The sequence below is a fragment of the Ochotona princeps genome, chromosome X (assembly GCF_030435755.1).
Source record: "Ochotona princeps isolate mOchPri1 chromosome X, mOchPri1.hap1, whole genome shotgun sequence".
Classification (NCBI taxonomy): Eukaryota; Metazoa; Chordata; class Mammalia; order Lagomorpha; family Ochotonidae; genus Ochotona; species Ochotona princeps.
The window spans coordinates 8,902,818-8,915,274 of record NC_080865.1 but is presented as its reverse complement, the minus strand read 5'-3'; the positions used below and the strand labels follow the sequence as shown (position 1 = coordinate 8,915,274).

The 12,457-nt window shown below is 53.2% G+C and overlaps 2 protein-coding genes across 3 annotated transcripts in view; both read left to right on the top strand.

Annotated features, from left to right (window-relative positions):
- The window catches only part of OTUD5 (OTU deubiquitinase 5), a 33,135-nt gene extending 28,781 nt beyond the window's left edge, over positions 1-4,354 (top strand). For both annotated transcript variants that reach the window (XM_058659248.1, XM_058659247.1), the window contains exons 6-9: positions 642-845; positions 2,527-2,728; positions 2,816-2,929; positions 3,256-4,354. In XM_058659248.1, coding sequence (XP_058515231.1) covers positions 642-845; positions 2,527-2,728; positions 2,816-2,929; positions 3,256-3,377 — 642 coding nt within the window. In that variant the 3' untranslated portion in view covers positions 3,378-4,354. The remainder of the gene's footprint in view (positions 1-641; positions 846-2,526; positions 2,729-2,815; positions 2,930-3,255) is intronic.
- Positions 4,355-7,420: 3,066 nt separating this feature from the next.
- On the top strand, positions 7,421-12,357 carry PIM2 (Pim-2 proto-oncogene, serine/threonine kinase). The gene is made up of 7 exons (XM_058658838.1): positions 7,421-7,711; positions 7,844-7,953; positions 8,581-8,631; positions 10,226-10,598; positions 10,875-11,051; positions 11,153-11,316; positions 11,634-12,357. The coding sequence occupies exons 1-6, from the start codon at positions 7,651-7,653 to the stop codon at positions 11,314-11,316; spliced, it is 936 nt and encodes a 311-aa protein (XP_058514821.1). The 5' UTR covers positions 7,421-7,650; the 3' UTR covers positions 11,634-12,357.
- The last annotated feature ends 100 nt before the right edge of the window (positions 12,358-12,457 follow it).

Genomic DNA, 12,457 nt, shown 5'->3' with positions numbered 1-12,457 from the left:
GATAAACTATGCTTAGATTTTTTTTTTTGTATCCTGTTTAACTGATTTTTTTTTTAAACTCAAAGTTTTACCTACTTCTAAAGTTATTGTTCACAGGAAAAAAGATTACACTTTACATCATCACTTGGTACACATATATTTGCATGTAATCTGTGTGCATTAAAATAATGCTAAGGATTTAAAAGCCAATATTAATACTTGTACCCTGGGATATACTGTGCTGTTTTTATTTTTTTAAATGCTCACAGTCCCTTGCTGCACCTAGATACTGCCTTCCATTGCTTCCCAGAACCAAGTGACCTCCTTGGCCACTGCCTTATGATGTGAATTCTCTCGCCACTCTGGGTGAATATTGCTCACTTCTCAGGTTGTCGGTCCCTTTTGGGTACATGTGAGGAGAACCTCAGCATTATGAAGCTGAATGGGAGGGCTTTCAATGAAGGCCTAGGCTACAGGGCATCTGGCCATCCCAGATTTAGTGCCTCAATGGGAATGGGGTCAGGCTTCTGAACTTGTGAGCATAGGACTTTGGTTGGAATGACAGGTCTCGCAACTCAAGGGTGTTTTCTGAGGTCTGCACCTGGTTCACAAAGCCCAGTTTGACTCTTGGCCCTACATGCCTGTTCCTCTCCTCCTTGCAGTTTGCAGAACAGTCCCTGATGAAGAATGCCATAAAGACATCGGAGGAGTCCTGGATTGAACAGCAGATGTTAGAAGACAAGAAACGGGCTACAGATTGGGAGGCTACAAATGAGGCCATTGAGGAGCAGGTGGCTAGGGAATCCTACCTGCAGTGGCTGCGGGACCAGGAGAAACAGGCCCGCCAGGTCCGTGGACCTAGCCAGGTATGTTATGAGCTGTGTTGCCTACCGGGCCAAGAACTTCCTACTTCCCATGCTTTGGCCCAACCAGAATAGAGTTAAGTGGTTTGACTTATGGAAGGGAAGGAAGCTTCTTCCACTTGTAGCTCATCTTGGCCTTAGTCTTGTTGGCATTGTATCTTTGGATTCTAAGTGGGTAGTCAAAACAAGCTTTAAAGGGTGAGGGAGAAGAGCTACTGTTGCTAGTGCATGAGGGTATGGTGGAGAGCTGCAGGAAGACCAGCTTCTATCGCAAGCCCTTGGAAGCTGGGCTCTGCACTGAGAATGTCAAATCAGGCCCACCCTTCTTGCACTCAGTGAAGCTTGTGGCCCTGGCTGGGGGAGCAGTGCAAATGAGGTTGTGGATCAGCTTTACAGAGGAAGGGTGAATAGTTAGGGGGCAGGGAGGGCTGAGGCAGACATCTGAAGAACCTCAGGGAGTTTGGAGTGATTGGGTGTTGCCAAGAACTGAATAGGTGTTTAGCAATATTGTTGCAAGCTTGTGCTGGGCGCTGTTCTTGGGATACTTTGAGCCTGGTGAGCCAAGGTCACTGTCCTTGCAATCTTCACATCCATGAAGAATGCAACAAAATAAACAAAAGCAGAATGACTAAATCAGTTGAGGGATGTTGTGGATGAAAAATGTAGAGCCAGGGTGGAGGGGATAGGAATTCACAGTACTGAACAGTGTCATGGTCAACATAGGCCTCGGACAGATGCGGTTTGAGCAGAAATCTGCAGAAGACTTAACTGAGCACCAGAGCAGGCAAAGGTAGGATCTGAGCACCTGGTACAATCCAGGCAAGGCCTGGAGGGAGGTCAGTGTAGCTGAACAGAAGGCAGTAGTAGGTGAAGGTAGTGGGAGTTGGTGGTAGGTAGTCAGGGCAGGGGGTGGGGGCTGTAGCGACTCCTTTTTGTTTTTTATGTTTATTCTCATCTACTTTGAAAGGCAGTTGGGAAAGAGATCTTCCATCTGCTGATTCATGCCCCACACCCCCTAATGGTCAGGGTTGTGCCAGGTAGAAGCCAGGAGCCCAGAACTACATCTCTGTGACAAGGCCCAAACATTTGAGCCATACTCTGCTGCTTTCCCAGGGTGTGTTAGCAGTAATGCTGTATCAGAAGCTAAGCAGCTGGGGCTTGATCTGGCACTACTGATGTGGGATGTTGAGTGTCTCAAGTAGCGGCCTGACCGCCGTGACAATGCTATTGCCAGGACTTTAGCTTCTGTCCTGAGTGAAGCAGATATGTGGCATGGTCATGAGCAGAGCAGAGACTTGACTTGCGATTCCACATGATCCCCTTGACTGCTGGGTGAACAGCGGAGTCTGAGGGTTGAAGATGGCAGCAGGGAACTAGGCAGGAGGCTACTGAAGCAGACCAGGTGACAGCAGCCGGTACTGGTTAGTGGAGGTGGTGTCAAATTTTGGGCTTTGGGTCTGTTTTGAAGGTATGGGTGGCAGGATTTTCTATCACATTGGCTGTAATGGGCTGTACTGGTATTAGAGGGCATCAGGGGGTTTAGATCCGTGACAAGCCCTGACCACTGTGTGAGTAGAAATGGCAGTGACCTGCAGGGAAAGTGATGGTCACCTGCACTCGGGGCTGGCACACAGGTGCATCCCGGCTAGTTGTGGTCCTTACTGCTCTTCTTCCCGTGCCGCAGCCCCGGAAAGCCAGTGCCACGTGTAGCTCGGCCACAGCAGCAGCCTCCAGCGGCCTAGAAGAGTGGAGCAGTCGGTCTCCACGGCAGCGGAGTTCAGCTTCATCCCCGGAGCACCCTGAGCTGCATGCCGAGCTAGGCATTAAACCCCCTTCCCCAGGCACTGTCCTAGCGCTTGCCAAACCTCCATCACCCAGTGCACCAGGTCAGTGGCTTGCTGAGAGGGCCATGCCAGGATCAGAGGGCCATGCCTGGGACTTGGGCCCTCCGTCTGACTCTCCGTTTGCTGTAGGTACAAGCAGTCAGTTCTCTGCAGGGGCCGACCGGGCTACTTCCCCCCTCGTGTCTCTCTATCCTGCTCTGGAATGCCGGGCTCTCATTCAGCAGATGTCCCCTTCTGCCTTTGGTAAGCCTCTTCGAGGACAGGGGCCAGCTAGGAACTGGGGAGAGACTGGAAGAAGGACATGTTCTATGAGAAGACTTCCAAAGCCTCTGGATTCTCCCCAGGAAAATAAGTGAGATGTATGGGGGGAATTTTCTAAGCTGGAGGGGGTTGTCCCAAAAGGGAACTAAGTGGGGCCTAGAGGAGCTTTTTCCATACAGAATGGAAGTGAGAAGGCCTAGATGGGATTTTCCTTGAATCCTTGAAGCTCCTGGGATTAACTGCAAATGAGGAGGGGAAAGCAGACTGAGGCTGTGTCTCATAATCCTTTCCCTGCTCTTGCCCAACAGGTCTGAACGACTGGGATGATGATGAAATCCTAGCTTCGGTGCTGGCAGTGTCCCAACAGGAATACCTAGACAGTATGAAGAAAAACAAAATGCACAGAGACCCACCCCCGGACAAGAGCTGATTGAGACCCAGGGACTAGAACCATCTTCCAGCCTCCCCCTTCTCCCGCCGTCTGATGCCGCCTGGCCACCACCTTTGGCTTTCTTTCCTCTTGCCTCCTTCCCGCTTTCTCTCTCCCTCCCCCTTTTCCCTCCTCCTTCCTCCTTCTGGCTGACTGCCCACCGCATTCCCTCTGAATTGCTGCTGCCACCACCTGTCTCTCCGCCCGCTGATGTGCCCCATTGCCCCCCCGCACGGCACCATCCCTGCATTCCACAGGGGACTCGGCAAGGGTGCCAGAGGTAGGCGAGAGACAACCAACTGGCAGCCCCAGAGGAAGGTGACATTTAGAGGAAAGGCTCCCTACCCCTCGCTCCTTCTGAGATCAGAAAAGCCTGTCATATACATCCCTTCAGTGATGACAGGCAGCTTGGAGGAAGAAATGGGAAATTTCCTTTCCTAGTACCCTAAGAATGTCTGAGCCTTCAGTGTTGGATTTTTTCTTTATTAAAATGTACTTTTATCATATAAAAGCAACCAAACAAAAATGATGTAGACGACAGCATTGGCTCTGGTAAGGTGGCATCTCTTTGGTTTGGGGACAGGCAGGCCATGGGGCATGGAGGGGGGATGGCACAAAGATGTGGATTTCTGTCTTCCGGTGGACTTCTGTCTTCCATCCTCCAGCTCCTTGGAGGCAGGCAGAGGACCTGGAGTGCAAGCTGGGGCACGGGTCAGGGGTCGCAGGCGTCAGACCAGCTGTGGACAATGAGATCCTGACCTTGCTGCATTCCTTTTGCTTCCACCATCAACATCACTGAGTCTTCTTGGAATCTTGGAGTGGGGGGCATCAGTGGGGATTGTGAGCACCACCCAGGATTTGAGTACAGAGAATGGCAGCAGCCCCAGCAGATTGGGCACTTGTGCCCTGCAGGTGTTGACAAGATCCGCCATCTGTAATGTCCTTGGCACAATAAAACCAAATGTCAGTTTCCCTCAGCGACTCTGTTCTGTGTGGGGCAGGGGGTGGGCAGGCCTCAGGGTAGAGGAGGCCACGGCACAGGACTTGGCTGGCTTGCTGAGGTCTAAGTCCTCTCCACTGGGGTCTGTGGCCCCAGAACTCCCACGTGATTTGCTGCTCATTAAACTTTCTGGACCTGTTACCACCAAAAAAAAAAAAAAAGAAAGCAAGAAAGAAAAAGAGAAAAAGAAAAGCTGGTTTTGCCTGCTGCCCCAGCCTCTGGCCACCTTGTTTCCTGGGGCTGGTGGAATGGGGGCGGGGTGGGCAGAGGAACGAATGGGCCTGAGGGCAGAGACAACTTCCTGTCTGAATGCTGCCTGCCTCCATTACCATTAATGTTTGCTCTTCGCCTCCTGCTAATCCTGACGTGAAATGCTTTGGAAAAGCACAACGGATGCTTGGTTGGCAACCTGAGTCCACACAGCAGATAGGATCAGAGGCGGCGCCTCCAATGAGGCTTAGAAGCCCAGGAAGGCTCAATCTGTCTTTGTGTCCCTCAGTCCTCTGAGGCCCCTGGCCCTGCCTTTCCTCAGGGTAAAGCCAAGGCACAGACCAGCCAGCTCCCTAGGTTTTCCTCCAGCAACTTTGTGTGTGTGTGTATACGCGTATGTGCGTGCACCTCAGTAATGGTGTCCCCCCATGGAGGGAAGTGTGGATATGTGGGCCTGGGGGTGGCAGGCTGTGGCATGTCTACGCACTGGTCAAGCATATATGTGTCTGAGAGTTGTTCTGAAGCCTTCCTCAGTGCTGCCTGTCCCTGTGGGCATCGTTCAGATCACGGGCTCTCTAAGCTGCAAGTGTCCCCGTCTGTGTGGCACAGCGTTGACAGAGAATGTGTGCCCTCAGCACAATGTGCTCTTAGGGGTAATGCCTGGCACCTGCTGAGCATGCACGTGTTTGGAGGTGTTATCAGTGACCCTGTTAGCGGAGTCTCTCCACCATTGGGCCCCACCTAGCTCTTCCTGCTGCCCCGTGCAGTCTCCTTGGTGTCCGCATGCAATTTGTGCTGAGCTGCCAACTTTATTTGTCTTTTTTCTTCTAAATATTTATTTAGTTGAAAGGCAGGGCGATCAAAAGAGAGCTCTTCCATCTGCTGGTTCACTCCCCAAATGGCTGCAACACTCAAAGCTCAGGAACTCCATCTGGTCTCCTGTGTGCGTGGCAGGGGCCCAAGCACTTAGGCCATTTTCTGATGTTTTCCCAGGTGCATTAGTGGGGAGCCGCATCGGAAGCGAAGCCGCCAGGACTGAAAACACTTCAGTCATCACCCAGGTGGCAGCAGCTTATTAACATGCTGCACCAGGAGGCTGGCTTCTTTGTTTTCCAAGACTGGGTAGAAGGTCAACTTTTGAGAAGTCTGATGATTCTACTCATATTTTACCTTCTCTCTACAAATCATGAGCTGGGCCAGGGCTGTAATGCCTTCCCCTAAGGGTCACTACCACCTGAATCCCCACCAACCCAGGGAAGCTAATCAATAGTAGAGCCCCAATCATGTAATGTTGACGAGTCCGAGAGAGAGCTGATGTGTTTGCTTTTGCCTGTGTGTGTGTATGTGGCTGTGGAGAGTCCCAAATCTTCATTTGCCATTTGCCAGAGCATCTGCAGCCGTGTGTGACAAGCTTGTTTCCAGGTGTGTCAGGTGGTGAGCGAGTGTGGGACTCTGACCGTCTGTGTGTCTGTCCCAGACGTGTGCTTGGCTGTATGGGCTGGCCTGTGATGGTGGTGTCTGTGGGTGCTGTCTGCGGTGGTGATGTCCACTGCTATGCCTGTGACAGTCTGCCTTGCTATTTCTGGACAGGGTCTTTCAGTGACAAGGCTGCATGTCTGACGGTGTGTCTGTTCCTGAGTCTCCCTGTGTCTGTGACTGCCACCTCAGTGTGTGTCTCAGGAGTGTTGAAATCAGACAGTCTGACACACTGGGTATTTCATTTCTGGGACAAAGCTTTTTGTGATAGTGCATGTCATGATGACGATGATGATGTGTGTGTGTCAGAAAGTTATGTCTGTGTATGCCACCGAACATGTTTGTCACATGGAACTGTAAATCTATGCATCTCAGGAGTGTGTTTATCTAACATTGTATTTTGCATGTCATTCTGGGACACGACTGAAGAGTGTGCCTGCCTCACAGTGTATGCCTGTGGCACAGCTATGTCTGCAGGTGGATCTGAGACAGGTGGACATGAGTGACTGGCAGCACGTGTGTTTGGGGTGCATGGCATGGGGCCTCCCCTGGGTGTTGGTCATGAGTTTGCATCTGCGGAGGTTTGATCCTTTCTCCAGCAGCCTCCAGTTTGGCTCTCAGGCCTCATCTCGCCCGAAGCGTTCCCCTCCCCCCAGGACCACACCATACTGTTCTAGATGCAGACCCATTCCACGGCCCATTGGCGCAGTCTAGCCAGGTCCCGCCTACGTCAAGGCTTCTGAAAGCAGTCCCACAGGTTACCACGTCGCAGCGTGGGAACGCTAACTTTGATCATAATGATTCCAGTGGTGGGAGTGTGGGGGGGTAACCTTCCTTGCGACAGGACACCCTGTAGGGTCCAGATTTCAGTTTGAAGCCTCCTGTTTCTTTGAAAACTCCTGTCCGGGGTTAGGAGTACCATTGGCGGTAGCGTCCTGAATAGTCGCCAAGCTCAGATTCTTAGAAGCCAAAACCTGGCGTTATCTGCGCGCTAATCTCAAGGCGGCGGAGGCAGCAAACCAACTTCCTTAGGCAGGAGGCTGCGCAGTTGTTTTTCAAGTGTGCACGCATGCACTCACACCTCACGCATCCCAACAATAACAACCCCCACCCCCCGCCACGACCAAAACAAATGCAATTGTTGCAAAGGGATTCCCAGAACCTGTTTTCTTGTGCCCCCTACTTCGCACCATCTCATTTGCATTCAGGCCCCGCCTTCGCGGAGGGAACCGGGAGTATATTTGCATAAGAAGACTTGCAACGTTGAGGGTGGTATGCAAATAAGAGCTGGCTCCGATTGGCTGGGGTGCAGCAGGTGCCGCGTCCGGATTGATCAAAGCTAGGTGGGCGGGGCGGTCGCCCAGGGCGACTCTCCCGGGAGGCGCGTGCCCCGGCTCAGTAGCACTGGGGCTGGCGCGCGCGGGGAATCTTAACGCTACGCCGTCTGCGGACGCTTCGGGGCCATCAGTTTCCCCGCTTTCCACCCTGGCGCCCCCCAGCCCTGGCTCCCCGGCTTCCCTGCCCCGGGCGTCCACGCCCTGCGGGCTCAGCGGATTCAGCGGGCTCAATCTGCGCAGCACCTCCTCCATGTTGACCAAACCTCTGCAGGGGCTCCCCGCGCCCCCGGTGACCCCCACGCCGCCGCCAGGTGAGCGCAGCCTCCCCTGTCGCGACCAGGTTGGGGTGGGCCTAGAAGAGTGGTTGGTGGTCCCTGGGAGGTGGGAGTCGCTGACGGGCTCAGCACGCCGCCACCCTGACTTCCTCGCCTCCGCTTGCGTAGGAGGCAAGGATCGGGAAGCGTTCGAGGCCGAATACCGACTTGGCCCCCTCTTGGGTAAGGGGGGATTTGGCACGGTCTTCGCGGGACATCGCGTCACAGATCGACTCCAGGTATTCGCCATGAGGGTCTGGGGAGGGTCGCGCATGTGGGGAGGAAGCCTGCAATGTGTGTAGTAGCATGATGAGGACCAGGATCCGGGTTGCAAGGATGTGTGTGTATCCAGGTGGCTATGTCGGGGGAATGGTGAGGGTGTTGGTAATGGTTTTCATTGCCAGGATTTTGGATGTCCAGGAATTAGACTGGAAAGAGGGTGTCCTGAGGACTCTAGACTCCATGATCCAGAGAACATGTATGTTGGAAGGTGGAGTACCTAGAACCGAGATATTGGTGATATTAGAGCTAGGTGTCTAGTGTGCACTCGTGACGGCACCCCGGTCCAGAGTTGTGGTGTCTTGGCCCTGGGTAGGGAGGTTAGGAAATACAGAACGCAAGACCTAGAATGAGGGGTCCCTACGCCTTAAGCAGGAAGATCACCGGGGCTAAGGATGGTGGGAGAGGTGAACTTGGCGCTGGGGACCTGACAGGTAGGGGGCAAAGCCCCAGCTTATTGTGATTGTGCTGTACTCTAGTTGGTGGCCAAAAAGACGGGGTGCTGGCTAGTGCAGGGCCACTGGAGGTGGGCAGAAGATACCTGATTGTGAGGGACACGGGGATCATCTGCCGGCCCTCTTCTCCAGGTGGCCATCAAAGTGATCCCACGGAATCGCGTGTTGGGATGGTCCCCCTTGGTAAGTATCTTTGCTACTTTCTGACCTGTCCACTCCATCACTGGTGAACTCTTACTCCCTTGCCTTTTTCCAGAGGTGGGTGGATGTATTGCTCCCTGCGCCCTGTAACGGTGAAGAGAACACCTCTATCAACCCATGTTTACTCCCATAGGGTGATGCACTGTTCTGAGTCACCCCGTTCCCTGTAGAGCCCCGGATTCTCCCCTCCCACTCCTTTCTTAGCCTCCTTCCTCCAAACATTGCCTCGAGGGTTGCCCGCAGGGCATGCTGCTGGGGAAAGAAGGGCAGAGGTCACTGGTTGCCATGGTGATGGTGGCTGCTTCTCTCCTGCCTTTTGAGCGCTAACGGACATCTGGGCGGATCTAGACAAGTTGTGGAGATGGGAGCGCCCTCTGGTGGACACAGAGGGAGACTGCGCCTGTGCAGCCCGTGGGACCCAGAGGGAGAGGGTGCGCCTGCGCGCTAGAGGACTTTTGCATTACCGTGAGAAAATCGTTCTGCAAATGTGCACGTCTGCGGCCTGGCCAGCAGAGGGCACCACCACCGGGAAAGGATGGCTGCTGCGCACCATCACCACGCTTGCGGGCAGTTTCTGGGTGGGCTTTTTGTGGCCAGTTAACATTTATGCCTGTTCTTGAGTGTTTCTGGGTTTTTGGTGACTGGGTAAATATCACATGATCACATTTCTGAGGCTCTTTACCAGGCCCTTTGGGATTAACCACTTTCAGCTATTTAGCAAATATATATTGAGCACCTACCGTATACCAAGCACAATTCTAGGCTCTTGGCAAAGTAGTACATAATATTTGTTGAGCGCTCCTTTTGTGTTAAGCTTTTCTACCAAAAATTTCACATAATTTAACATTATTTATGGAGCCCTGTCCTGTTACCAGTTAGTGTTCTAATGTTTGAGGTATGCCAAAAAACAACCACTATTTCTTGTATGGTAACTTAATGTCAGACCCTGTGTTATAAAGTGCATTCATCGGTTGAACATTTACTGAGCAGCTACAGTGTGGAAGGTACTCTTGTAATAACTTCAGATATGTCAAGGAACAGAATAGGTAAAATATTACCTTCTAAAGAACAATTTTTATTTAAAAGAAAATTTCAAAGCGTATTCAAAACAGGAGACACAGCAAATGCTTTACACCCACTGGTTCACTCCCCACTGCCCACAACAGCCAGAGCTGAGCCCATCAGGAGCCAGGAGCTTCTTCTGGGTCCCATGCAGGTGCAGGTCCCAAGGCTTTGGGCCGTCCTCTATTGCTTACCCAGGCCACAAGCAGGGAGCTGGAAGGGATAGCAACATCACAGATAGAAAGATAACGTGCTGTGCCGCAACACTGGCCCCAAGTGTTAGTTTTATTCAAGTATTTGCTGAGCTCCTGAGCTGCCAAATGTACATGGGCTGCTTGCTCCATTCGCCCTTCCAATGGCTTGTGGGAGTTTAAGCCCACTGCCCTGTTGGATAAATGGGTTGTTCACAGCCATTTTCTAAAGCCTGAGGCTGTGATTGGAAGTTAGGTGGGAAGTTGGTGGCCCTCAGAGCAGCAGGTCTCACGTCCGCTTTCTCTCTGCTATCCACCTGCAGTCAGACTCTGTTTCATGCCCACTGGAAGTGGCTCTGCTGTGGAAAGTGTGTGCAGGTGGTGGGCACCCTGGCGTCATCCGCCTGCTTGACTGGTTTGAGACACCAGAGGGCTTCATGCTTGTCCTCGAGCGACCCCTACCGGCGCAGGATCTCTTTGACTACATCACGGAGAAGGGCCCACTGGGGGAAGGCCGAAGCCGCAGCTTGTTTGGCCAGGTCGTGGCAGCTGTCCAGCACTGCCATGCCCGTGGAGTCGTGCATCGTGACATCAAGGACGAGAACATCCTGATAGACCTCTGCCGTGGCTGTGCCAAGCTCATTGATTTTGGCTCGGGTGCCCTGCTTCATGACGAACCCTACACTGACTTCGATGGTGAGGCTGCCTTGGATCACTGCTGGGGAGGGGCAGGGGAAGTTATTTCTCTTTATGCTCTTCTTGCAGTCCTTTGGAGTGTTTTTTTCTGTTGGAGACATTGCTGTTGTTTTAGGTGCTGCTGTTTGATGCTGGGATCTTGATAAAGAGCTACTATTCTAATGAGGGGACACTGCTATTATAAGGAGTGCTCTGAACTGAGAAGGGTGGTGCCCTCTTCCTGGTGGGCAAAGAAGATCTGACTTCTCTCCCCCCTCTTCCCGGGCTTGTTTGCAGGGACAAGGGTGTACAGCCCACCTGAGTGGATCTCGCGACACCAGTACCATGCACTCCCAGCCACTGTCTGGTCCCTGGGTATCCTCCTCTACGACATGGTGTGTGGGGACATCCCCTTTGAGAGGGACCAGGAGATTCTGGAGGCTGAGCTCCACTTCCCGGCGCACGTCTCCCCAGGTGAGGCGCTCACTGAGCAGGTGCTATTCCCTACCCCCCCCCCCCCCCCCCCCCCCCGTCCTACCAACTGCTCACCTCCCACTGTGCCTGTTCACCTGCAGACTGCTGCGCTTTGATCCGCCGGTGCCTGGCTGCTAAGCCCTCTTCCCGACCCTCGCTGGAAGAGATCCTGCTGGACCCCTGGATGCAAACCCCAGCTGAAGAAGCGCCCCTGAACCCCCCAAAAGGAGGTCCCACTCCTTTGGCCTGGTCCCTGCTGCCCTAGGTCTGGCCAACCTCCATGTTCAGCTCCCTCTCTACACCCCCCTATCCCCTCCCCAAAATGATCCTAACAGCCATCCCAAGGCTATGCCATAGGGATCCACACACATCTGCTGATCTGGTTTTACAGGTCACCAACAATCCAGTGTTGCTAAGGTCTCAAAAGCCGCCCCCCCCCGGGGGGTGTCAGAAAACAAGCAAAGTCTGCGTGCAGTCCCCACCCAGTCCCCCCGAGAGGGAGCTTTTCCTCCTGACAGCCCCCTGCCCCTTGTTCTGAAGGGAGGGACTTGACTTCCCTTGCTTTATTATTATTTTTGTTAGGGATGTTGATTGGGTTGAAGTTCACTTCCATTGTGAGCCCCAGGACCCAGTGTCATAGTGAGTTGTGAGCCCTCTGCTGGCATCTCCTGCTCCTGCCATCCACACAACACAGTGCCGACGCAAGGGTGCTTTTCCTTCTAGTGCCCCAGCAGCTCTTCATTTGCACCGAGCGACCCTCTCCCCAGCCTAGGGTCCTCCGTTCAGTCCAGCTGCACAGCTACCTCAGCACTGGATTGCTGATTCTGAGGGAGGTGATGGCCCATTGCTGTCCCAGGGCTCGTGTTTTTCTTCCCCACCCCCTTTTCTTTTGCTTTTCCTTTGTTGGCGATGGGACCCTACTTTGTTCTCCCAAGTGCTCTTATTCTGGTGAGAAGAACCAAGTCCCAGGATCTGCGGAGGAAGGGAGCTGGGACAGCATGGGACAGCACTGGAGCGAGGCTGGGGTAGATGGTTTGGGAGATGGGCTGAGGGGAAATGAGTCTGGCCGCTTGTTCTCCTGGGGTACCCCTCTCCAATGTCTGCAGATTTTCTCTCGTGCGCTGCCTCCTTCTGAGCCAGGATTATCCAACTGCTAAAATGTAAATACTTAGGTATGGGGGGGGTTGGGGAGCTGCAAGTGTGCCCTCCTCCCTTTTGTCCCCCCCCACCTCACACCACCGCCTGAATTATTTAAAGAAGCCATGTGTGGAAACTCACTATTTAATAAAAGTAACACTCCAAAGTGCCTGGCCATGTGTGGACAGCTGTGTGGGGGGACCTCAACTGTGCGCTGAGGGGAGGGGGGACTGCATGGGGAGCCGGCGGGAACTTGCATGGAATGATTG

Coding starts and splice junctions, on each gene's coding strand:
- PIM2 (XM_058658838.1), top strand. CDS start 7,651: ATGTTGACCAAACCTCTGCAGGGGCTCCCCGCGCCCCCGGTGACCCCC. Junction 7,712..7,843: donor GACCCCCACGCCGCCGCCAG/GTGAGCGCAGCC, acceptor CCGCTTGCGTAG/GAGGCAAGGATCGGGAAGCG. Junction 11,052..11,152: donor CCCGGCGCACGTCTCCCCAG/GTGAGGCGCTCA, acceptor GTTCACCTGCAG/ACTGCTGCGCTTTGATCCGC.